The sequence below is a fragment of the Azolla caroliniana genome, unplaced genomic scaffold (assembly GCF_043228905.1).
Source record: "Azolla caroliniana isolate FFs.n. ecotype wild unplaced genomic scaffold, voAzoCaro1.0.p SCAF_11, whole genome shotgun sequence".
Classification (NCBI taxonomy): Eukaryota; Viridiplantae; Streptophyta; class Polypodiopsida; order Salviniales; family Salviniaceae; genus Azolla; species Azolla caroliniana.
In genome coordinates this window covers 14,977,898-15,002,872 of record NW_028230446.1, presented here as the reverse complement: position 1 = coordinate 15,002,872, position 24,975 = coordinate 14,977,898, and the positions used below count along the sequence as shown (strand labels likewise).

At 37.5% G+C, this 24,975-nt stretch overlaps 3 protein-coding genes across 5 annotated transcripts; all 3 read left to right on the top strand.

Annotated features, from left to right (window-relative positions):
• The first annotated feature begins 438 nt into the window (after positions 1-438).
• On the top strand, positions 439-3,944 carry LOC147857935 (auxilin-related protein 1-like). Of its 3 annotated transcripts, XM_087327495.1 has the most exons (6): positions 1,963-2,109; positions 2,370-2,470; positions 2,616-2,681; positions 2,866-2,955; positions 3,393-3,569; positions 3,684-3,944. In XM_087327495.1, the coding sequence occupies exons 1-6, from the start codon at positions 2,016-2,018 to the stop codon at positions 3,705-3,707; spliced, it is 552 nt and encodes a 183-aa protein (XP_087183621.1). In that variant the 5' UTR covers positions 1,963-2,015; the 3' UTR covers positions 3,708-3,944. The 3 variants fall into 3 exon arrangements, 1 of the variants encoding a protein (XP_087183621.1); XR_015530496.1 differs by lacking the exons at positions 3,393-3,569; positions 3,684-3,944 and adding an exon at positions 439-930 and having other exon boundaries at positions 1,349-2,109; positions 2,370-2,545; positions 2,866-2,942; XR_015530497.1 differs by lacking the exons at positions 3,393-3,569; positions 3,684-3,944 and adding an exon at positions 801-930 and having other exon boundaries at positions 1,342-2,109; positions 2,370-2,545; positions 2,866-2,942.
• A 3,211-nt stretch (positions 3,945-7,155) lies between these two features.
• LOC147857934 (mitochondrial-processing peptidase subunit alpha-like) lies at positions 7,156-15,399 on the top strand. Its single transcript, XM_087327007.1, has 13 exons — positions 7,156-7,305; positions 7,526-7,786; positions 9,202-9,498; positions 9,589-9,756; positions 10,491-10,661; positions 10,760-10,840; positions 11,415-11,481; positions 11,573-11,670; positions 11,768-11,840; positions 12,767-12,837; positions 12,911-12,960; positions 13,066-13,178; positions 14,926-15,399. The coding sequence occupies exons 1-13, from the start codon at positions 7,267-7,269 to the stop codon at positions 14,973-14,975; spliced, it is 1,539 nt and encodes a 512-aa protein (XP_087183133.1). The 5' UTR covers positions 7,156-7,266; the 3' UTR covers positions 14,976-15,399.
• A 1,920-nt stretch (positions 15,400-17,319) lies between these two features.
• LOC147857933 (Translation elongation factor EF1B/ribosomal protein S6 family protein) lies at positions 17,320-20,145 on the top strand. The gene is made up of 2 exons (XM_087328021.1): positions 17,320-17,576; positions 19,757-20,145. Exons 1-2 carry the CDS (start codon positions 17,394-17,396, stop codon positions 19,922-19,924), a joined length of 351 nt encoding a protein of 116 aa, XP_087184147.1. The 5' UTR covers positions 17,320-17,393; the 3' UTR covers positions 19,925-20,145.
• Positions 20,146-24,975: the final 4,830 nt, after the last annotated feature.

The window sequence follows — 24,975 nt, the reverse complement described above, 5'->3', positions numbered from 1 at the left end:
CAAACTTCTTCTTCTTCTCTATGGCCGGCCCCGGGCCCCTCGGGTTCACGTCATCACATCTTCTCTCCTCACTCACTCTCTTTTTTTTTCCTCATTTTCTGTCCTTTTTCCACGTCATATCCTCTATCTAACGTAGTTGTTGTCCACGTCACATCTCTCTCTCTATATAGTTCTCCTCCACGTCATATCCTCTCTCTATGTGTAGTTCTCCTCCACGTCATACCCCCTCCCGTCCACGTCATATCCTTTCTCTATGTAGTTCTCCTCCACGTCATCCCCCCTCGTCCACGTCACAGTCTTTCTCTGCCGCTGTCTCTGTCGCCTGCTATATGTACATACGTACATACTGTCATCTATCCCTGCAGCCTGCTATACATATACATATACATATACATATATATATATATATGTATGTATGTATATGATCTTCGACCCCGCCCTGCTCCTTCCATCGATTTGCTCTTTGATTCAGGGCCAGGCAGGATCCATGGCACCCAACAAATCCTCTGTTTCCTCCTGCCCTGTCGTCTGCCACACCCGCCTCATGAGCTCAAGACTACACAGGAAAGCTCCTACCCACGCCTCTCTCTACTCTGACCTGCTTTCTGGGAGCTCCGTTAACAACATTTACCCTGACATTCGTGTGGCCAACATGGCTTCTTCTTCATCTTCATCTTCATCTTCTTCTTCATCTTCTTCTTCGTCTTCATCCTCCCCTTCCATGGCTTTCGATGATGATTTTGGAGACGTCTTTGGCGGCCCCCCAAAGTATGCTGCTGCCCTCCCTTCGCAGTTCTCTGCTCAGTTGTCTTTCAAAAGAGGGATTTTCAAAGTTCCTGAAGCTCTCTCTTCCAAAGTATCCCAATATTCACGTGGCGGCCATGTGTATCCAGATACTAGTAGTAGTAGGTCTAACTCTTTCAAATTCAGGTATTTTCCATACCTTTACCTCGTCTTTCTTCACCAATATATACACACACACACACTCATAAACTCCAACATGCATCAGTGCCTGCATTGTGACAATAATCTGATGAAACTCCGTTGATTCATCCTAGATTTCTATATCTTTGAAAGGAAATGCATGCCATTACTGAATTCGGGATCAAACTCACTTGTGCAAAAGGTTTTGTTTTCATTCAAAGGAAGGGCTGATCTTTGCTCCTTCTTTGTAGGATTAGATTGATGCACCTAATTTAAGTAGGTAGAAACAAGTTATTTAAGTAAAGATTAGAAAAGTGGCAGCAAGTATATTATAGAAATGAATGTTTTCTGGTTATACAATCCATGATGCAGAGAGTGCAAACTGAGACATCAATGATATTGTGTGTTGTGTGTAAGAATGCAGATCAATATCGTTTAATAAGAAGATAGATGTGCAAAGGAACGTGTCAAAGGGTAGAAGAAAAGGTAAAGGGAATGGTCATGATGAGGATTTGATTACAGCAAATGATATAAGGTTCGAAACGAAACCTTCTAGTTTTCCTCCACCTTCAAGAACCCCTCCTAGGATGTATTCTGATAGTGCTACTAAGCAAGTGAAAAGAATGGAAAGCTTTGGGGAAGATTCAAGCAATTTTATTTTGAAGTTTGATAAGAGATTATATGGAAAAGACCCATTGGAGATGGATCATGTAAAGATGAGAGTGAATATAGAAGAAAGAAGGTATAGGAAGCAAGAACGTCATGAAGAAGCTGCATCGATGATGCAAGAAAGGGGACGACATGTTGAAAAGGAACTCGATGAATTGGTGTGGGATCGAACAGCATATCCCTCTGGATCTATGAGTAGTGTTAAAACTACAACTGAATCTACACCAACAAGAGTAGGAGCATATTTTTCTGAAAAGGAAAAGTATGAGGTTTCGAGTACAAACATGAAGAGAGGGCTTGAAAAAAAAAATGCTAAACAAAATAATGTTTCCATAACAAAGGCAAGTTTAACATGTGGACGTACTTATGTGTGTGTATGAATATTGGTTGTAATCTTACATCCAAATCATTTTGCATTAATCATGCAGGATTCTCCTTACACAATCACTGCCGAATGTTTGAACCATGCAGATGCTGGTATACAGAGTGCACAAGGGGATCTATCATTGGTTCAAGGTAAATTGATAGGTTTTTTGCTATGATTGATGTCCCTAAATATGGAATTAAGCATTAGCTAAGTAGTACTTCGAAATTTAACAAGGAGAATTGTAAAGAGATTTACTCTAATTGCCACCTTGCTCTCTATAGACTTATTGACATTCTAATCCCGGTTATACATATATTTGTCACATTTTTGTTTTGACACTTCATTTGGCTTGATATTGGCAACATGAGAACACATGATATTATAACTTCGCAATTTTCTCTATTTTTAGGAGTTACATCTGGTGAAGTCATCATTCAAGATAACGAATATGGAGCATTTGAAAGTCAAAAGGCGAGAGATGATAGAATTTGCCGAACAAGTGCCCGCGTGGTAGGTTATTGTTAGAACACTATCATGCCGAGACATGTCACGCTACAAATGGAGCAATATCTTCACGTGGAGAATGTACATAGTGTGATGATTTCTTTTCTTTTCTTAAACTAAGAATTATTTTAACTGGTTATGTACTCCACAGGCTAAAGCGTTGGAGGAGAAAAAGCGACGTGATTTGGAGAGTCAACGAGAGCAAGCCGAAAGAAATGTAAGGACAAAATCATCTATGACAAGTTTGGTGATTCCATTTACAAACTTTCATCACCCATCCTATTTTGAAACATTGCTTTCACCTAAATGTTGTGATCTTTGTCCATTGCAAAGTTACAAATTGCCAAATTATGACCAACCAATGTTTATTATATTGTCATGATCATCACAAACATGTTCAGAGGGCAGGGGAGATGCTGGATGAGAAGATCAAGAATTGGGCATATGGAAAGGAAGGCAATCTACAAGCATTGCTCTGCTCTTTACAACATGTAATGTTATACCCTATCCCTACACTACTATTAGTTCTGGCTATTGCTCAATTTTATTTTCGAAAACTTTTTTGTCCATTGTTTTTTATGATAAAGGTTTTTGAAAGATTAGGTCAAAGTTTATGTAGTAGAACAAAAAAAAAACCAAGTTTACAAAAGCTCGGTGTATTGTTTTTTTTCTGAAGGTTTATGAGGGGTTAAATATTTGTGAAATTCCTATTCTCAAGGTTTTTTGTGAACTTTTTTGCCTATTCTTATGATGGATGTTTTTTTAAAGTTTTGGCAGAAGTTTCCAAGGAATTTGAGGATTCATTTATAATATTTCCCTAAAAAAAGCTGAAATTGTTATGGGAAAGTTCAAAAATTAGCTTCCATAATTTTTGTGATTGATTTTCATAAGACGGATATTAATATGTCCACATCACCCTTTATCTCAGATTTTATGGGCCGAGTGTGGATGGCAACCTGTCTCTCGGGCTGAGTTGTTGTCCACAACTTCTTTGAAAAGAGCTTATCGGAAGGCTGCCCTGTGTGTGCATCCTGACAAAGTCCAACAAAGAGGTGCCTCCGTTGTACAAAAATATATTGCGGAAAAAGTTTTTGACCTCCTTAAGGTTGTTTATCTCTCTCTCACACACATTATTGATATAATACTTTGAGTTTGTGTTATGTTTTGGTGAAACCACATACTTATCGGCATACTTTTATAAAATGCAATGACTCCACAGGAGGCTTCTCGCAGATCAATTTGAGAGATTTGCATGCAACATACGATGAATTTGGATTTGAGTCTTAACAGAGGATTGTATCTCGCAAAGTCATTGATGATCGGTACATTATGTATTATGCAATATCTATAGGAGCTACACAGTTAACTTATCTGAATTGCATCGCAAATTGGCCAGAATTTATATGATGTATAAAATTTGGACATTCTTCAGAATGTGGCAACCCTACCATATTTATGTCAAGGTTTGTACTTTACATCATTCTCTCATCGTACACCCACGATGCTTTGCATAGGGACACATATATTGGGGTCATGGTTGTACATACATATCAATAAAATCTTGAACAATCCCTTACATCAAATATTTTGCAAGGATAATAAGCTTGTTTCACTCTAGTTTATGCTTTGATACATTGTGAACATGTGTATCTTACAATCCTTGTTGGTGTTCTATTTTGCATCTCTTTCTTCCGTTCTTTTCTTATACGGGTTGGACCCTTGTAATACTTCATGCACCATGGTTCAAACCTCACCAACTTCTTACGTTAGGGTTGTACCCTTGTGATAAGTCAATAGTCATATATTATTTTAGTTGGAAGAGAGGACCTTTTGGCCTCCGTATGTACGATGACCAACTAAGTTCTATACAACTCTCTCTTTCTCATGCTCCACCAACTACATTTAACATAATCTCATAAAAATCAAGCCATTTTACATTTAAATTTTGTTACCTCATCTTAGTCTAATTAGTAATACATGTTCTAAAATGCCAAAAGGCTTCCTAGAAAGACTACTCTTGGTAAAAGTAATATAATGTTTCCAAATATTTTAGCTAGGAGTGGAACTACGTGACAGTTTGCAATGCAATATTGTGGAGAATGCATTGACCCCATTAAGCCACCCACGAAAGCATGCCGCTTATGTTTGAGATTTTGAATAAAACTTGGCGGTTGTTATAGATTCAATAAGCTCGAGAAATATTCATTATATGTGCAAAAGTTTGGCTCAAAATGTTCTTCTATCTTTGTTTGATATATGACGATGTGGCCATATATTTACATCCACATGGGCAAAGGATCCATTGGACTTAGATGTATCAAAGCCTCTTAGAGACCAAGATTATGAATATTGGATCTGAATAAATATTACCATTGATGAAATCTAATGTGAAAAATGAAATCCATAAAGTCTATCTATCAATGTACTCATAGTTAATATTAGTATGTATAGTATTCAACATACATTACCCACAATATTATTGTTCAATGAAACTATTTTTGGCACCTCACATGGATATCCATGAAATGTGTCATTTTAATGTTAAGTGGGAAATAGAGCATGCACTAATGTTTAGCCATAACCTTATGGACCAGTTCTATAATTAATTTAAATTGGTTAAGTGTTGGATGGTTGGAGAACTAGTTATCCTAGAAATTGGGACGAATCCACAATGACTTATGGCATATGGGAGCTCATGGCGGTATGGGCTATTTAAAATAGACTAGTTACCCGCTTCATTACGATATCGTGAGTCTTTATTGAAACTATTAACGAGGCTAAGCTCTCTTCCTCAAATCTTTATTCAACTATGAAAGTATAACATAAGGTAATATTCAATGGTCTAAGACACCGATGGTCTTTTATGTTTGTCTCATGTCCTTCGCTCAAGGGTGGTTGGTGTGGTTAAGCAACCATGATCCATTCTTCTCCTTAATTTCTTGTTCTTTTACTCATCATTAGTTTGATCCATATGAATAACGACATAGATAGCAACAGAGAAGACTTATGCTCAGTTGATAGAGGAGCATTGAGGCCTGATCATGATTCATAACATAGGGAAACAACAAAGATATATTCTTTTGTGGTCACGAGTGAGAAGATACAAATACAATACCATGGCTTGGAATGAAAAATGGACCTTATCACTATCATGAAGTTTCTTGTAACACATTCGGTTGCTAACCCTAACATTTCCTATTGCATCTACTTCTAAGTCATTCTCTTTATTGACCATAATAAAGGGGTTAGTGCACACTTATCTACACAAAAATCTCTCAAGCAAGTGGTGGCCATGATAGGAAGTGCCTCTGATGTCCAAGGATGATAACTTTAAATTTGGGGATGGAATGATTATTGTCATGTTATTGCAAGACTTGATGATATACATGGTAACATTGTTGGGTTAACATACATAAGGTTGCCCTTCTTGGCAAGAGGTGGTGGCAATACTCGTAAAGCAATAATGAAGGATCTTTTACTAAGGTAGTGTGGCACATATTCTCATATCTCTATTAAAGTTATCCATGTGTCATTCTATCTTTAGCATTTATTGATACCAACTTGAAACATCTTTGACCTCCATGTTTTGTCTTCTTGTCAAGGGTTCCTTACATATTGTATGTAGAACAATTACAAACATGGTTCTCTTTTTTATTTCATTCCTTGTAACATAGTTAATAAGACAATTTTTGTGTATCGGCGAATGAGTTTTGATCACTACCGGTACAATAAGTCAAATGATTTGATTAGATGGTGGCTAATGTAAGATGAGTGGATGCTCCTGTAACAAGAGGGGTCGATAATGGGTCATGTTAGTACCCATTGGCACATGAATAAGGGTATTGGGAATGAGTTAATGAACCCATAATAATGCCACTAGAGTAAAAGCATCTAGACATCACTTTTGCACACCAACTTTAAGCATGTCCTTGACCTTGATGATGAGTGACATTTGTGGAAATACTCCTTAGGAGTTCCCAAAGTCACGGAGCACAAATCATTTCCTTAAAAACGACTCATATGTGAGTAATGGGGTTGCTGGGAGGGGGTGGCCCTCATGCAACACATGTTATTGATTAGTTGGCTGATCAAGGAGACTAATGATCGCCACTTATTTGGGTTTCCCAAGTCCCTAAATGTTTACCCCCACAAAGAGGTTTTTGACATAACGAGAGTGTCAATCGATTTCTTCATCACGTGTCATGAAATAGTCCTTGAAATCGCACGTCAGCATGTCGTGTTGGTGTCTCGAGAGGCCCGAGGGTGCAAACCGTGTAGCAAATCTTGAATTGGTGGGTGACGTATCGTGTGTCACATGGATGCTATTTATTTTTCTAGTGTAGGACGCAGGGATGGATGGCCATTCGCGCAACCACTGAGTGTACGAACCAACAAGTCATTAGCTATGAAATTTGAGAGATTAGGCAGAGCAATTACGTGAAGGAGGATGAGCAGGAGCAGGAGAAGGAAGGAGCCATTTATATATTTTTTCTCTCTTCTCATGTATCTATGTATCTAGGGAAGGCATGCATGCAAATGCATACATGTATGTATGTTATGTACGAATCAATGCATGCATGCATGCATGCATGGTATGTGTGTGTATGTATGTTATGTACGAGTGCATGCATGAATGTATGGTATGTAATGTGTATGGTATGTATGTATAATGTATGTATGGTATTATTTCCTAGGGCCAAAAAGAACAACACTCCGTCCCTTGAAAGGGCCTTCTCTTTCTTCGTCGTCTCCTTCTTCCTCTCGACTGTGCCATCGCCATCGCCATCGCCATCGCCATCGCCATGCTCAGAGCTTCTGCGCGTCGCTTCTCCCTTTTAAAGGTAACGATCGCGAACTTCCTACATCTCAGCGTCGCTTCTCCCATAACGCGAGGGCCTTATTCTCATTTCCCTTCCGAATCCACTGCAAATAATCCTCTTCCTTCTTTCGCCTATTCCGTTTTGTCTCTGTGAATGCAAGAAAAGAGAATGGAAGTGGCCGCTTTTGTGCTTCTCTTTTCTTATGTTTTTCCCCACCTCTCTTTCTCTGTTGTTAATGCAGAAGAAGAATGGAAATGGCATAAGAGGTGTTTCCTCTTATGGACCTCGCCTCGCAGTTCCTGCTACAGCAGTGAGCTCATCAAGCAAAGGGGGTTTTTTGTCTTGGCTTATTGGTGAGAGTCCAGCTACAAAGGCTCCTCCCTTATACGAGACTTTTCCAGGTCTGAAACTGCCTCCTGCCCTGCCCGATACTCTTGTTGTGGCTCCCACTGAGGTAACGACTCTCGATAATGGCCTCAAAGTCGCATCAGAAAACATTTCGGTGAGATTAAACTACTTGTTTTCATGTATTGTCCTTAAAATACGGTTTTTTCATGTACGATGCATAAAAGATGAGTTTTGTTATGCACGATGTATGTGTAAAATAGGATGTGGGATTTATATCATCTTTGCGAATGGTGATCTCATTATAAATCAGATGATGTATGATGTATGATATATGATGGAGGTATCTACGCTCCAGAATGGGGGGTTGAAAATAGCATCTGAAACAAGGCTGTTAAAAGAAACCACTTATTTTCCATGTATGATACATGATGTGTATTTTATAATGTTTGAAACCAGTGATTTTCTACCAATCCCAATGGTATGTGATGGCTATATGATTATGATGCATGATGTAAATAACTGCACTTGATGATGGATTCAAACTCACATTGGGAAACATTCTGGTTAAAGGAACAGCTTGGTTTCATGTATGACATAAACTGTAGTTTTTTAATTGTCTTTGGAACTGCAGATTTGTTTATATTCCAGTTGATAACTGATAAAGCATGTATGTATGATTTACGATGCATTACCCGACATAATGTATCATAAATCATACAAACATTGTGATGTATGACTACAAGCCATAATGGCACCAAATTCACATGATTAGTAGAAGTAGCTGTTTGTATTCACGTATGGTACATGATTGGGATACAAGATATGTAATATAGGATTCATTAGATGAGCTGTATGATGAAGCCAGATGATATATGATGCATGATGCATGATGCATGATATATGTAATATGTATGATTTATGCTGTATGATAACTTGAAACTACTGTTTCTACATGAAGACTGCTTACATATTATCATTAAAACAGTCTGTTTTTCACTTCCTCTTGGTGATTTATAATTGATAACAATCATAGAAACAGCTGGGATTCATTGTAAGATACATAATTATTCTATATGAGGTATTATCTTCAATTTCTCTCAAATCAGATGATCGATAAAGCATGACATTTGAAACTTCTAGCTTTCTCTAATGCCAGATGATGTAGAAAGTACGATCTTTGGAACTTTTGACTCTCTTAGAAAGATAAATATGTTATCCTTGAAACCACAGTTTTTCCTTGAAACTTGATGATGCATGATATCTGCTATAAATTCTTTGAGCCTCTATTTTTTCTCTTACACGATGTATGAGGCATGCTGCTTACTCTCAAGACAGATGGTATATAATGTATGATACACAAAAATTGGAAGTATTGGTTTTCATGCATGATCTTTGGATCTGATAATATTTTAAGCCAGATGATATATCTCCAACTACTGCATAATCAACTGCATAATCTTTGAAACTGACACTTTTTTACTCTTAGATGATTTGTGATCTCTGAAACCAGGTGATATGTAGTGTAAAATCTTTACATTGATCAGCTGTAAAATTTCTCTAAATTTTCAGGGGCCTACCATAACAGTTGGTTTATATGTAGACGCTGGTTCTGTTAACGAGACTCCCGAAACTGCAGGATCTGCACATTTACTGGAGAGAATGGCATTTAAAAGTACATTAAACCGTTCACATTTCCGCGTTGTCCGTGAGGTTGAAGCTATTGGTGGAAACATTATGGCCTCGGCATCCCGTGAGCAAATGGCTTATACAGGTGATGCTATTAAGACACATATGCCTGAGATAGTCGAGTTATTAGTCGACAGTGTACGAAACCCCGTCTTTTATGAATGGGAGGTTAAGGAACAGGTGGAGTTTCTTTCATGGTCTTTTGCAACATAAAAATGGGCCAGTTTATTATATAATGGTTTTGCTAAATCCTCTGTAAACCTAATGCAGCTGTCTAAAGTAAAAGGAGAGTTGGCTGATCTGATGAATAATCCTCAAAGCTTGTTGCTTGAGGCTCTGCATACTGTGGGGTATCAAGGTGCTTTGGCAAAGCCCCTTGTGGTATCAGAATCAGCATTGTCACAAATAACTGCCGACTCTTTGGCCAAATTTGTTCAGGTGTGTATCTTCATTTTGCCATATTGATTGTGAAGTAATGTTTTCTCTCAAGAGAATTGTTATTTTGGACAAGGTGGAACACTATATTTCTTTTTTAAGAGACCATTTTTTACTATACCACATTTCTGCAGAAATTGCTTAAATTGTATTTTGCCTTTCTTGAAGCTTAAATGCTTGTGTTTATTTAGGAATACTCGTTGTCCATATACTTGGAATGTTTGGTCTCATCCCTTGTTAATAACGAGACACACGGGATGTTTAGACGCAATGTCAGAATTAAGTTAACGCATTAATAAACAAAGAAAGAGATTCTTACCACGGCATGTTTTTGTACTGTTGCTCTATTTTCTATGTTTACCAAAGAGCGCGTGGGACATTCTACTATGCTAGTTTATTTTATTTCCCTTTGAATACATCTCAGATCTCTAATGTAGATGTACCATGGGTTGGTCATATCTCTCTAAGTATTCATGCCTTTATAATGGTAGGAAGAAATAAATCTATAGGTTTGTCTACAAGATAGGAAAATTTCTAGGAATTGAAGATAAGCCTAATTATTACGTGAAAAGCCTATTCTAAACTTAAGAAGCTTCAGTTAGCTTTATTACTTATAGTGTTATGACAAGTCTCAACAACTAGGTTCCTGTTTTCAGATAATTTTATGTAGAATGCTTGTGAAAGGATAAAGCTTTAAAACAGGAATGCCTGTTTTTCCTGATGCTTGAAATCTCCAGGATAATTATACAGCTCCACGGATGGTCTTGGCAGCATCAGGAGTGGATCATAAGGAATTGCTAACAATTGCTGAACCCCTTCTATCTGACCTTCCAAGTTCATCACCTCACAAAGAAGAACTTGATTCAGTGTATACTGGTGGAGATTATCGAGCAGTGGCAGATACACCAGTTGAGGCCGTTTGCTCTTCATCATCTTGTTATGTAGTTTATGCATGTATTGTATAGAAACTGAAGCTAATTTCACTTATTTATTTGCATGAGAGCAGAAAGTGCATGTTGCTGTTGCCTTCGAAACGAAAGGTGGTTGGCGAAACGAGAAGGATTCCATTACCGTAACAGTTCTACAGGTTAGGCTTTTTCTGCATTTCTAGTTTTGGAATACTCAATCAAGTTATTTTTGCAGATATATACTATATTTACCATGAATCATGCTCATATACTGATGCACATATGAGAGCAGTTAGTTTCTCCCCTTCAAATTTAGAGTTAAGATTCATATAGTTTGTAAATTGTAAAACCATTCAACCAACCACATATCAGAATAACAGCTTGTGAGATTAAATTTACTTTTTAAAGGAACTTATATTTCATTGAAGGTAATGTGACAAAATCTGGTCTTTACTTTAGAATACTTTTGTGTTAATGTCATTGAGAGGTGCTTGATCCTCTCAAGATATCTACTAGCCTACACTCCTTGTTAGTGTACAAGGGACAGAAGCATGTAAATGTAATGCCCAAATCTCATATGAGCATGACCTTTTGGTTTGTGCTTACGGCTCTAGATCTCTCTCGTCTAGCATTATTATTCAGAGGTGAGACTTTTTTGAGCATAATTCTGTGCTCTTTCTAGCTCCATCCTCCACATGTGTAAGGTATGTCTTTTTGCAGTCTACTTCTAAATCTTGTTTGAACTTGCTGTAGACTTTGCTTGGTGGTGGTGGATCATTTTCAGCTGGTGGTCCTGGAAAAGGAATGTACTCGAGGTTATGTAAGTCTTCTGTGTTTTATTTGTCTTGTTGATTTGATTTAAGGCTATATTCAATTTCTGACTTCTTGTTTTATCTCTTTCAAACGCCTAGACACAAGAGTCCTGAATAAACATGCAGAAGTGGAGTCTATTCTAGGATTCAGCAGTATATATAATGATACTGGACTCTTTGGGATTCACGGGACTTCGGTATTCAAAAACTCCCTTCAAATCCGAGAAACTGTATTTTAGGCAAATATATTATTGCTCACTATTTTAATTCATTCTTTTCCTACCAAAACTGTAGGATGCTGAATTTGCCGAAAACTTGGTTGGTATTATTTGCACTCAGCTAAAAGAAGTTGCCACAGGGGGATCAGGTCTGTTTATCTGTTGAAGACAGTAATTTCTCTGTGTGGTGTATAAGGCTTTGTAAAATGTTTCTTTGGTCATTTGCGAAAATGGTGTTATGCATTTGTATTCTCTTTATTTTTATATTAACATGTGGAATTGGCAATGGTTTGTTTTTGGCTTAACCGGTTTAGCATTGTCCAAGCCAAACCGGTTTGGTGGAGTTTAAACCTGAAGCAGACCTTAAACCGGTTTAGCCCAAACCGGAAACCGGTTGCTGATTCTTTTTGTTCAGTTTTTGCTTTCTTCCCTCCCTTCTCTACCCCTCTCTCAATTTGCGAGAGTGGGGATGTGGCACCTTTATTTCTCTCTATCCTTCAGTTTTTGGGATGATGTAGGGACACCCGTATCTCTCTCTCTGTCTCTTAAAAGTTATTATATCTTTATTTCTTTCTCTCTCTTAAACGAAGTTATATCTTTATTTCTCTCTCTATCAGTTGAAAAATCTATAAATGGCTTAATTAGTTTGAGCTGGTTTTAAGTAGCGGTCAGGCTGATTTGAACTGAGCTCAAACTGGTTATTCAAGGTCAAGCCTGAATCGAGCTGAACCAAACCGCCAAACCGTTTGAAAATGGTTTAATGGCTCGGTTCAGGCTTGAGCCGAACTGTTGTTGACTTCTAATGAGCACTTTTGATTCTCTAAAAGCTCTATTTGTTGCTTTGCTTCATTTTTTCGTTTAAATTATAGACTGCTTACGAAGGTTCATGTGGCAATAAATAATTGTTTCATTTTCAAATACTATCATGACAACTTTATCGCTATAATTGCACTTTCTTCACTGTAAAGACATGTAGATTAATCTTTATTTATATGATAGGAGAACATTTTGGAGTTTCAAGTAGGATATCTGAATTTGCATATAGACTGAATTTGCATAATTGCTCATTTGACAGTAAACAAAACAGAGCTGCTTAGAGCTAAAAACTCAACAATATCATCAATTCTGATGAACTTGGAATCTCGGGTAAGCCGGATGTTTTAGGTTGTTGTGTTGCAGGTAAACCATTCTGAAGGTTCTAATGTGATTCCATATGCAGGTGGTTGTTACAGAAGATATTGGACGTCAAATCTTAACATATGGGCATAGGTAAAAGCTTTATTATGTTATGAAATACTTTAGGTACGAGGATTTTAGTTTTTCGTATAGAAATATACCATCTCTGACAGTTTGGATATAATTCTCTTTGTTCAGGAAATCTGTTCAAAGCTTTGTTGATCAGGTCAAAAGCATAACTGTAGATGATATACATGAGATTGCAGCAAAAATTCTAGCAACACCAGTAACAATGGCTTCATGGGGTGATGGTATGAATCAGTTTCTAGATTATAATAGATGCTTGTTTTCTCATCAATTTGTCTAGTGAATGCATACATGTTCACCATGATGTGTTTTGTTGAGGTTTGCAACATTCTACAAAGCATCCATGTTCTGGGTACCTTATAAGTATATGTATATCCTCATCCTTTTCCCACTTCTGCATGACCTGCTGCACTTCCTACCCTGTGAATGTATTATCCTTTTTTTGCACCCTTGCGAAATGTCCAGTTTGCATTGATGAAAGCAAGAATGTTAGTTCAGCATTTTTTCGGCACATATGCTTGAAATGTTCTTTCATTGAACCATTTCGAGGGTTCTCCCCAGTTTCTCTTGCTGTCTTGTGCCATCATTTTGTCAGTCTTACTAGAATTATAAGTTTCTTTTATCACCATCTTTCCTGCCGATGGTCTTATGCAAATTGTCATTAAAGATATTTCTGCATGGCTGCTTCTAAATAAAATTTTTCTCCTCTAACTCCCTGCACTGGGACCAACACGAGATGCTGAAGAAATCTTTCCTCCTTCCATGAAAACTACTTCTTTTCTTGTTCCTTGATACAGAAATAAAAATATTCTGTAAATATATAGAATCCTCATAGTTAGTTGAGTAGATTGATTATGGGTCTCCTCTCTCTCGTTGAAACACTAGAGTACCACAGCATGGGAAACATCTGGAGGCTCAAGCTTCACACATTACACTACATATATTGCACCAGTGCTCAAAACCATCTTCTTCTCCTAATGGGAAAACTGCACTCACCCATAGAGGATAGCCCATCCCTTCGTTCGCTATCTGTACCATTGCTTCCGTTCAGTTTAACTGAGATGCTTTTCAATGTGAGACTCAACTTTGCCTTGAACAAATCCATGAGTCTGAATTTCACACTCTATTACAATTCTTTACATTTGAGCATATTTGAGTTTGTGTCCACACTATGAATGTGGTCCTATCTCTACACATTTCTTAGTCAAAAGTGGGCTGGGTCATAATCCCGTCTTGTCAGAGCTAGAATCTCATCCTATAATTAGAGTCACTAAAGCATGAAACTGGCTTGGAATGTCGTAGCAAACCCATCTAATCTCATCATAATCCCATTCATTGCATCCCAATTGTTTGACAATCCCACCTAAATGAATCATCTTCTCATCACTAATCAATGTAGTCATAGCCAAATCTCATCACTAAGTTGATGCACTCTAAGCCAATTGAGTTTTAGTCTCATTGCCAAGTCGAGCAAAAAATTAGTATAATCAGGCTTATCTCTTTCTGCCTGGGAATTTAAAGATGCACTGATCAGTTCATATTTCAAGCAGTTATTCCTGCTTTTAATCTTACCGTCACCAAAATTAAATAGCAGCTAGAAGTTATTTTTGTCTGCAGGTTTCCATGCCTTAGTTTTACACTCAACTTTGTACTATTTCTTCTTTGGTTAATATCCCAATTAGTCCTGCCTTAAAGATTCTTGTTTCTTGAAATCAATGTGTAATGCTTTTGTAATATGAAAAAAAAGTCATTTCATATATTAATCCAGGCGCCGTCTAGTCATTCACAAGCTAAGCCCAAGGTTTAGTGGTAAAAAGCCTTTTTATTCAATAGTTTTATGAGTTTGTTGACCATTTTCTAAGTCCATCCATGTTTGCAACTTATAACCATTTGGTACAAATTTCATATAAAATTAAATGAGTGGGAGAGTTAAAAAGCGAGGAATTCTAATACTCTGCTCCATGTGTTCAGTTACCCATGTTCCTCGGTATGAAGGAGTATCTGGTGCATTTAAGCATTGATTTGAGTAAGAAATCATCATGACTTGCTGGTGATGTAATAATCTGGCAGTATCTGTGTTGGAGAGATTGTTGTCAATGGACATGGAATGCTTAAATAGGATTCATTCTTAATAATTGCAAATTTTCAGGCTTTTTGAGTCCTGATTTTCTTGATGGAATAATTTTCGAGGCATTAGCGCTATGTCATATGAGAGCCTCCTTGTAATGGTTATTCTCTGGGAATAGTTCATCTCAAGACTGGGCTCATGGAACAAGTTGAGGAACTGGTTGGATTTTCAAAGGTTTTGCAGTAAACCTTAACTAAAATGATGTATGATGATGGGTAATGAGGGCACTAACTAGTCAATTATTCTGATTTTTGAAGTTTGTTGAAATTTGTATAATTTCTCATTACATGTTCGATTGAGATTTAAATTTAATTGTAGCCTCGAATTAGTAATTGTGTGCCATAAAAGCAAAAGGATTATATGATATCCAAGATGAGAGTTGTATGAATCAAGCTCAGTTTCATTTATAGCTCTGACCATCATATATGTGAGGTAAAAGCTCTCATCAGAATGATGTTTTGCACTAGTATTTTCAAGCTATTTTTGTTTGTGGCATGAACTCTAGTGTTTGTAGTTAATTGCATCTCACAGGCACTCTTTTTGGTAAATGATTCTCTATTCTACTCTGCCAGCTAATAACAATTATGAATCCAAATTTGTTAGCTTCTGTGAATTTTATTATATTATATTCTGTCATTACCTTTGTATAACCTTGAATGTGTTCGAATGATGTTTGGCTTACTGTTCCACTTGCTTGTGCATGCATGACTATTAAGGAATGCAGATGTGGATGCATTGACTCAATTGATCACACTAATAATTACAAACTGGAGATTCCCATGTTTCTTAATGTAAGACACATGACTGATGAACGAAACAATGTTGAGTGATTCATGAAATTAGTAGCCAAGAAACTCAAAGATAGTGTAGTGTACATGGATCCAATGTAGTGCACTAATCATTGAACCAAGTGGGGATTCCCAAGCTTCTAAATGTGAAACACATGATTGCTGAAACAATGATTCTAGTACAAGAGAACCTCGTAAGTGGCGTGAACCCTTAAATATGTTATCCATAATCAAATTTAGAAAAATAAATGAAAAAGGAATAAATATGGTTACCAAGTTCATGATAAAGTGACCTATGAGCTCGTGTCTATTTGCACCCAAATCATAAAGAGGTTTGGCAAGGGAATTGTGGCCATGTACAATCCTATCTTTATCCGAACAAATGCGCCGGTAAAAAATCTTATTTTTGGTTGTTGACTCAAAGGTAGTCACGTGACCAGTCACTTGATTGAAATCAGGTGCTTGATAGTCTTAGAGGCTAGCAAGTTACAAGTAAGGAAGTTATAAATTGAAATAATACTAGAAGTGAATGGCCTTGTGTGAAGAAGGTTCAATAGGTGCAAAGTTCAATCTTTATTCCTTAGTGAGAAGTTTCATTTTGCTTATTGGTCAAATTTGGGGTCTTTTAGGTTTTCTTGTTCTTCCACTTCTTTCTTTTTTAGGGTTTTGACATTTGATGTGAGGGTGTGTAGTCAATTTACACTTCATTTACATTTAAGCGGTGCGAATAGTGCTATTGAGTTCAACACCTTAATTATTAAATGTGTTTATTTTTCACATCACAAGTTTCTAGTTGTAGGCACACACACATAGTAAAGTTTGGATGGAAATTTGAAGGACTTAAGCGAAGTAGCTCAGGGTATGGTCGGCCGACTAAATGTGAGTTGGCCGATTGAATATCATGAAGTTGGTTGACTTAGGTAGTGTTAGGCAATTGAGGAGAGGGAAGTCGGGTGACTCACATACAATGGGGTGGGTTGAGGGTGTCAGAGTCGAGGCTACTGGTGGCATCTTTATAAATGGCGCCATTTTTTTGTATAAAGATTGAATGGTGTCAGAGTTGAGGCTACTGGTGCAGATCGCGTATGCCCTTAGCCAAGCGTCGTGCATCGTCCGTGACCACGATTCCCTCATTAGGCCTATTAATGATTTAGGTGCAAATAGACACGTCGGACATGTGGAGATAGAGTACATGCACATGCATGCATACATACATAAGCACATATATTACGTACATACATACATACATACATACGTACGTGGAAACATACATACATAGAAAAACATAGAGACACACATTATACATGCATTCCCACCCATAACATATACACATATACATTACACATGTGACATATGTATATATGTATGTACATTCACATGCGTAGAGATATACACATACATACATACATATGTGCATACATGCATAGAAACACACACACAGAGACAGAGTATTTTGCTTCTGTATAGGGTTTGGGTTGAGGAGGAGCTGGAGAAGGAGGAGAAGGAGAAGGAGAAGGAGAAGGATGCCACTGTATGATTGTGTGCTGCTGCTGAAGCCCACTGTCGACAGGGGCAGCGTGGTGAATGTGATGAACAGGTTAGGTCGTCTCGTCTGCGCCCATGATGGTGTGATTACTGATATCAAGTCATTTGGGACCATACACCTCGCCTACTCCATCAAGAAGCTTAGCGAACGATTCAGTCAGGTCTCTCTCTCTCTCTCTCTCTCTCCTGTAATGTTGTTTGTTTTGCTTTGAGATAAGTTAAATCACTTGTTATTCACGTGTCTTCGCAACACAACTGATTGTGTCAGTGAAAATCTAAACGTTGTTCGGGTCCAATTGAGATGTATTGCGAGAGCGAGAACAGCTGATTGCATGAATACGTTTCAGAAGGCTATTGTTGCTAAAAGCATCCTCTTGCACACACATTTGCTCCTCCTACATGCGTGTTTTTGTATTACATGGATCACAGTCTGCTATATGATAGGAAACAGGAGAAATATATTCATGGATAGAACAACTTAGTTTATGAAGGAAAGAATGCAAATTTAAAGTAGAAGAAATAGGTTTCTCAAGTTTCCCAAACACAATGGAATTGCTGAACCCCTAGATGCACAACCTCTACGGTGACTACTTTACCTTAATGATTCTGGCTAATTCTCAAGATTCCTGATGTGTGAATGGACTTGAGAAACAGGTTTTGATATTCAGGAAAACTTGTATATTTTTTACGTCCTGCTAATGACCAGGATAATGATCAGATAGAATACCATGTGAACCTGTGGCATATTTCCTTTTGCATATTTAGATGAGAAAGAAAGGCTATTTTGAATATTAAGCGCTTAAATTTTTTTATTTGCATAGGGCCCTTAGATCTAGTTTGAATGACATACCTTTTAGAGTGAGATTATATGCTAGATATTAAGCCATATGCACACATATTTAGCTCATTTTGTGGCTGATTAGTGGTTGTGCTGCAAACTGACTTGCAACTTGGATATTTCTGGTTTTTGTGACTAGAAAAGGCAAAAAATCTCCTTTTCATTGTGATCACTTGTCTGTTGAGCAATCCTTGCTTCTCCTTTCCAGTTTGTTGTCATTCAAAGTGGATTCAAGAACAGACCTTCTTGTTCTCTTCTGAGACTGCCAACTCCCTATTGTTGCAATTACGTTAACAACAGTACACACACTGTTGCATCAATACCTTAATGCTCTTGTCATCAGCAGCATTGATGTCACTCCTTACAGAAAATGCAAAATTGCAACACTCAGCAGCATCGGTGTAAAACTATGACCACGCAAACTCCCTTTTGGCGCAGAATAAAAAACTTGATGATTCTTCTTTCTTCTGCTAAGCGCTGATTCTTTATTGCCATTCTATGTTGAAAAAGAAGGTGAATTTATGTAGGTTATTAACTACCTCAGGTAACTACGGATCTAGAATCCTTGGCAGTGATACCTTGTCCAGAATAAGTATGAATATTTGTGTCCATATAAAGCTAGGATGAAAGTGAGAATGATAAAGATCTTAAAATGGTGTTAGCTACGACATGAACTCATGGGGATCCAATCAGGAGTTTACCATATTTCACTTATGACATAGGTGTCCGCCTCTTTGTTAAAAATATTAACTTCAAAGTCTCCAAAGTTTACCTATGTGTTTCTCTTTCCACTTATGAGGCTTCTCACCCTCTTACAGGCTCATTTCTCTTCTGTCTATTTTATCTTTATTTCTTGTGTGCATTGTCATCCCTGTTATGGTACCATACAGTCATAACCATAGTCCTCAACTAGATCTCTTTCAAAATGTTTATAATAACTTTGATCTGTGTTGACTATATCAATTGAACCATAGTCCTCAACTAGATCTCTTTCAAAATGTGTATAACAACTTTGATCTGTGTTGACTATATCACCCTGCAATCTTATTATCAACACTAGAAGGCTGTTCACATTGGCATCACACTTGTCAACAAGAAAGCAGGGTGGACACACCAGAGGGAATAGAGGAGATGATGATGGGTCAATACACAGCATACACCAGTGCTTAGGAAGAGATTCGCCCACAATTGGATGACTTTTTTATGGAAGCATTTACTAATTTCATCTATCATATTCACAGGTCATATATGCATTATACAACAGGCCAATTCATAGTGTCTTGGGAGGTATGTAGCTGAGGTTTCTGCTAGCATCATTGGTGCTAAGCAGGGTTGTCTAGGTTGTCAGATTATGATAAGACAAATAACCTAGGTTCTTAGATCATTATAGATACCATAAGCATTGTGTTACGGGCATTAGACATGATGATAGAGGTTCAGATTTGGCTCAAGCGGCACTTTCATTTTAGGGTGGATTAAGTCTTTCTCTTTGTTAATGTGCAGGGTCAAATGATGCAGATGTCAGTGATGGCACATCCAAAACTTCATGAAGATCTCCAGTATTTGAACAAGGAAAATGCGATTTTGAGGTGGGTCCTTGTAAAGAGCCATGGAACAAAGTGGCTGTCATCGGGCTCTCAATTCTCTCAGAGAGGTGAAGGAGATGCATAAAATGGTGTTGAAGGGATTGTTTTGAAAACAATTTATGGATGTGTACTCACAAGTCGTCTCCGGCTTCAATGATGCAACTACCATATATACTTAGTGCAGATGTTTACTATCCTTTGGTGCCATGGATTTGAGTTGTTTGGGTTATAACAGTGCAAGTATTAAAGATCTTTCTGAGATCAAATACATGCACCACGAGTGTCTTTTTCATTAGAGAAAGTTTTTTGAATTCCCCTTCTCCTTGCTTTTTTTCAAGCTGTCTCTTACTTGGGCTGTAGTTGTGTTATTGTACAAGTAAGATTATTGGCAATGTTCACAAAGGAATATTGCAACAGGAAGAACCTCAAGAGGGTTGAAAGATAATCATAGAATGGGAACAAATGAAATAAAAAAAACCTTGACTAAATTGTGTCTCGCCTAGTTCTGGAAATCCAAAAATAGTATAATATGATATATGGATTTCATACCATTTTCATTTTGTAACCAGATATATAGATTGTTATATTATGTTTTGTGTTCTTAACATTACCTTATAGTTATAGTCAAACCTTTGGGGAATGCAATGCTAAGATTTCTGCCAGTAAGCAATATGACCCCGTTCAAATGCACGAAATTGCTCAGACGTTTTTAATCTCAATTGGCAACTTGGTAGATTGTGCCTCCTTTTCAGTGAGGTCCTGTACACAGTTTGTAGTCCGTTGGCATTTTTCTTCATGTTTGCTTCCCTTGAGAGTCAGGACACATTGATGGAAACATTCTCAGAAAACCTAATTTTCTTCTAATCAAAATATTTGCTTGTTCAAGTTAATGTATGTTTTCTAACAGTTCATATTAACATAATCCTCAATAATAAACAGACTAGGAAAAATGATTCATGCTTGGAGTATGACCTTGTGAATTTCATTTAATATGAGTATGTAGTATATGGAGGAATGCTATAGCATTTAGAGTTCCAATTAAAAAACATACAAGTAGTCAATATGCAGACATTGTTTTTCTTAGCAAAACAGTAGGACATTGTTCTGCCTAGTATCTCTTTTTCTTGGCAAAAACCAATATATATTACTTGATATTGGTTTACATGATGTGCAAGATTATGTTTATTTGTATTTGGTTTAGATCTTCATGTGTAAGAAAATACATGTGCTGTAGGAATATATAGTACTTCATTGTACTTGAAAGTGATATGAAGTACTCGAATGATATGAGGATATCCAAAGTAAATTTGGGTGCCTCTTATGTATCAAGGTGAGATCTCCATTAGAGTGATATAAGTGAGGGAAGGCAAACCTTCCAACTTGAGATAGATGGGAAAAATTTCCTTTTCAGCATTCACATGAGGTGTGTTGGACCCACATGGGCATCAAGTACAAATATCGTCAAATACCCACCTTGATTATAACACCATATTAGTTGTTCAAGCTATATGATTGTCTTACCTATGTGGTCCCATGTCTAGGTGCTAGTCTTGGAGTCTTGGCCATGATGTTGATTCCACATCGAGTAGTTCCACATCCATGTGTCTCTTGATAAATGTGAACTTGCCACATTGATGTCATTTTGTGGTTCTACATCGATTTGTTGTCCCTTAAGATCTTGGGTCATGACAATGACTTGCCATGTCAATGTTGTTGTTCATGTAGCCACACATTGACATCTCCCACCAATAATAACCCAATGCTTTTGCAATGATGAACTATTCTAGGATTATGTGTTGTCCTTTGAAAATGAGATAGTGTTTGGATCACTTTAGAACACTCTAATATCTAGTCCAAAGTCACTTATTTATTCATCAACTTAAACACTATGCATGTCACACCTCAAGGCCTTGCCAACACTCCCAAAAATGTGTTTGAGATGATGGATTTTATTCGGACCCGCTTTGTATGGTACATGATTCAAGGTGAACTGTTTACTCATCAATATAAATTCCACATCTAAACACACCACCTCATATTTGTGATGGATAAAGTTTTTCTAATAAACATGTTCCAAGCCCATCAATTTGGAACACTTTTCCCAAGAGTTAATACCATGTTCCTTTGGGTTTTTTCGCATCTCACCGTATTTTGATGAAATTCCCCTCTATATGTTAATTAGGTTTGATGAGTACACAGAGACAAACTTTTGATGCAATAAGTTTAAGTAGCTCTCCTCTCGCCGGTTACATATGTGAAAATAGAGTTTGCATTAATATTCAAACTTACATATATTCTAGGATGTTTTTCCATTTTATATGGAGGATTATTAATGTGGCGCAATGAAACATTGACTCATGTTTTCTCGCCCCTTTATTTTACTTTACTTTCTTTAACATGCTATCTTCCAAACCATTTCTAGATGTCTTGGATCCCACCATATGACAGAGGTTTGCTTGTGTGATTTAATGTTAAGCATCCATTTCCCATATTGACGTAAGGACACAATTTCGCATCCTTGTCTTTTTTTAATTATCGTATGTACATATATATATATATATATATATATATATATATTCTTTTAAGGGTATAAAATAACACAAACTTGGATTTATCTATCAAAATAACACTATTGTTGGTGATGGTTATATATGCTCTGATTCCTTTGGCACTCCATATAATCTTTGCGGTAGCCATGGTGGAGGCTTTTAAGCTCCCTCATGTTCCATTCCATTAGTGGACTCCTGATAATGAAGGAGTGTGATTCATTACAAAAAAAATCACAATCTTTATAGGCATAATCCCAAATAGATTGAATCCTTATTTGCTATATCTAACAAGTTTCAACATATTATTATTTGTGAACAAACTATTAATGCCAATGTATTAATTCATACCAAAATGTTTTGATAATTTATGTATGCTAGATATAGTAAGGAAAGGTCATTAGCGTCCTAGTTTACATTATGTATGTGTACATTTTTATGGATCATATATATGCTATCTAGGTAGGGTTGCATGTTGTGGATGTGGTACATTAATTCCAAATATGTTGGAATGGTGTGGTATGGAAGTACATGACATGCATCCCATCTATGTTGGTATATTTCTTCCAATCTCTTTTGGAATTAGATATTGGTCGAGCTCTTTGGCTTCATATCCTTAATTCTGTCCCATGTTTTGAGTGAAAAATCATGTACTAAAGCGGTTTGTATTCAATACAAGATTGTAATGTGCGATTATATATTCGGGAAGAACTATACTAGAAAATCTGCAATATATATTGATGTCACAATTATTACAACCAACCATACTTGTACATAACAGAGAAGGACTCTTGTAATAGAAAATGTGCACTATATATTAATGTCAAAATTTATTAAAAAGAACCATGCTTGTACATATTAGAGAAGGAATGTTGAATTAGAAAATGTGCAATATATATTGATTTATACATACTACCTACATTTTTTAGGTAAACACATCCCCTAGTATTATGCTTCTCCAATTTAGCAAATAGACATGGCTTACTAATGCAATCTTATAAATCTTTCATTCAATAAGCAATTGACAAGCATCACAAATCCAATGCATGCATTTTTATAAGTGATCTCATGTGTCCATGAATGTATTTGCATGCAACGTGTAGCATGTCAACTAAATATTACAACTAATCCAAAAAACATCCATCCAAAGCTAAAAGAGACAATACACCAACAAAGCTTTTCACCCCAACCCACACAAGTGCACTAGGAAGAAACTCATCATGATGCTCACAATGCAATTGTATCTACAAGCCACTATAACCAGAAGTTATGATTGAAAGGTTACTTGACATAATCTTTGGAATTCCCAATTGGAATGTTACCCGAAAAAGGAAGTAGAGAAAGAAGGTTGACCTTTCATTGATACTATCACTCACAAGTAGATAAAATGGGATAATCTTGTGATTGAAGAGGGTTTTAGTAGATAAATGGGATATGTAATCTTATTGAAGGGAAACCTTGACGACTCCATTGATCTTACATTATTTATTTAATGATAAAAAGGATGTATGATCATCATTGCACTATAAATAGACTTTGCATGGCAATTATCTGTCTCAACGTTGTCACGACTCGATGATCTCTTGTCGTGGCAACATAAAGACTACACTCTTATGCTCATCAAGAGAATCGAGCCTTGGTCTTCATAGGTTTTTTACATTTTTGATGACATGCCCAAGATTTATTTTGCATGCTCTCATGCAATGCCTTGGGGGTTCATACCAAGGTATAGCCCCAAAGTTTATGTTCATTTGGGTCAAAAGGAAGTGACCTTGAATGAAGGAAAAATACAACTGAAAATCTTTTGTAATTTTGTTTGGTTTGTGTGCTTCTCTCTACCATCTTATGTACACAAAATCCACTACATCCTTTGTTTTTTTTTTTTTGGTGTGCTTTTGTGAGACCCCATTTCTAGTATTCTTTTGTATATGCACTCAAAAATCCCTTCAAATGTAAATGTACTACAATCACCAACACCAAAGAACCACTTTTAAGAGCTTTTGCATTGTGTTCTTCTAGCTATAATTCTAAGGCAATAGAGATACGATGACGAAGACGACAGAAATTGCTACAAAAGTAGTAGCGAAGAAGATGTGGCACGGCTCGTGATGCAAGAGAGGGGTGGCGGCACTGGGTAAATTCGCGGGCGAGGTGGAAGTGGATGAGGCGGGCAAACCCGGGGGCGGGGGTGGAGATGGGGCCTCCGTAGGAGAAGGCGGAGGCGGGGGTGAGGAGGAGGCGGCGGCCACACCGGGTGATGGGGAGGAGGCAGCTGATCCGGCCGGGGGTACCAAAGGCGCCGCACCAGGCCCAGGAGGTGCCAATGGAGAAGAAACTCCCAGACTCGGACTCGGACTAGGACTAGGACTAGGACTGGAGGGAGTGGGAGCGGGGGTGGGGGCGGGGGCCACCGGGGATCCGGTAGGAAATTGGCTCACAGGGGAAGTCGGGAGCAGGAGTCCGGCCATACCGTGGCAAGACACGGCCGGGCTGCCGGTTGGGCATATGTCGGGATTGATGATGCCCACATAGTCGAGGGCGAGACCTCCGGCACCACCGTTGGAAGTGACCTGGACACCGTTCTGGGGCA

Coding starts and splice junctions, on each gene's coding strand:
- LOC147857933 (XM_087328021.1), top strand. CDS start 17,394: ATGCCACTGTATGATTGTGTGCTGCTGCTGAAGCCCACTGTCGACAGG. Junction 17,577..19,756: donor TTAGCGAACGATTCAGTCAG/GTCTCTCTCTCT, acceptor GTTAATGTGCAG/GGTCAAATGATGCAGATGTC.
- LOC147857935 (XM_087327495.1), top strand. CDS start 2,016: ATGCAGGATTCTCCTTACACAATCACTGCCGAATGTTTGAACCATGCA. Junction 2,110..2,369: donor GGATCTATCATTGGTTCAAG/GTAAATTGATAG, acceptor CTCTATTTTTAG/GAGTTACATCTGGTGAAGTC. Junction 3,570..3,683: donor AAGTTTTTGACCTCCTTAAG/GTTGTTTATCTC, acceptor ATGACTCCACAG/GAGGCTTCTCGCAGATCAAT.
- LOC147857934 (XM_087327007.1), top strand. CDS start 7,267: ATGCTCAGAGCTTCTGCGCGTCGCTTCTCCCTTTTAAAG. Junction 9,499..9,588: donor AATGGGAGGTTAAGGAACAG/GTGGAGTTTCTT, acceptor AACCTAATGCAG/CTGTCTAAAGTAAAAGGAGA. Junction 11,482..11,572: donor AGGAATGTACTCGAGGTTAT/GTAAGTCTTCTG, acceptor TCAAACGCCTAG/ACACAAGAGTCCTGAATAAA.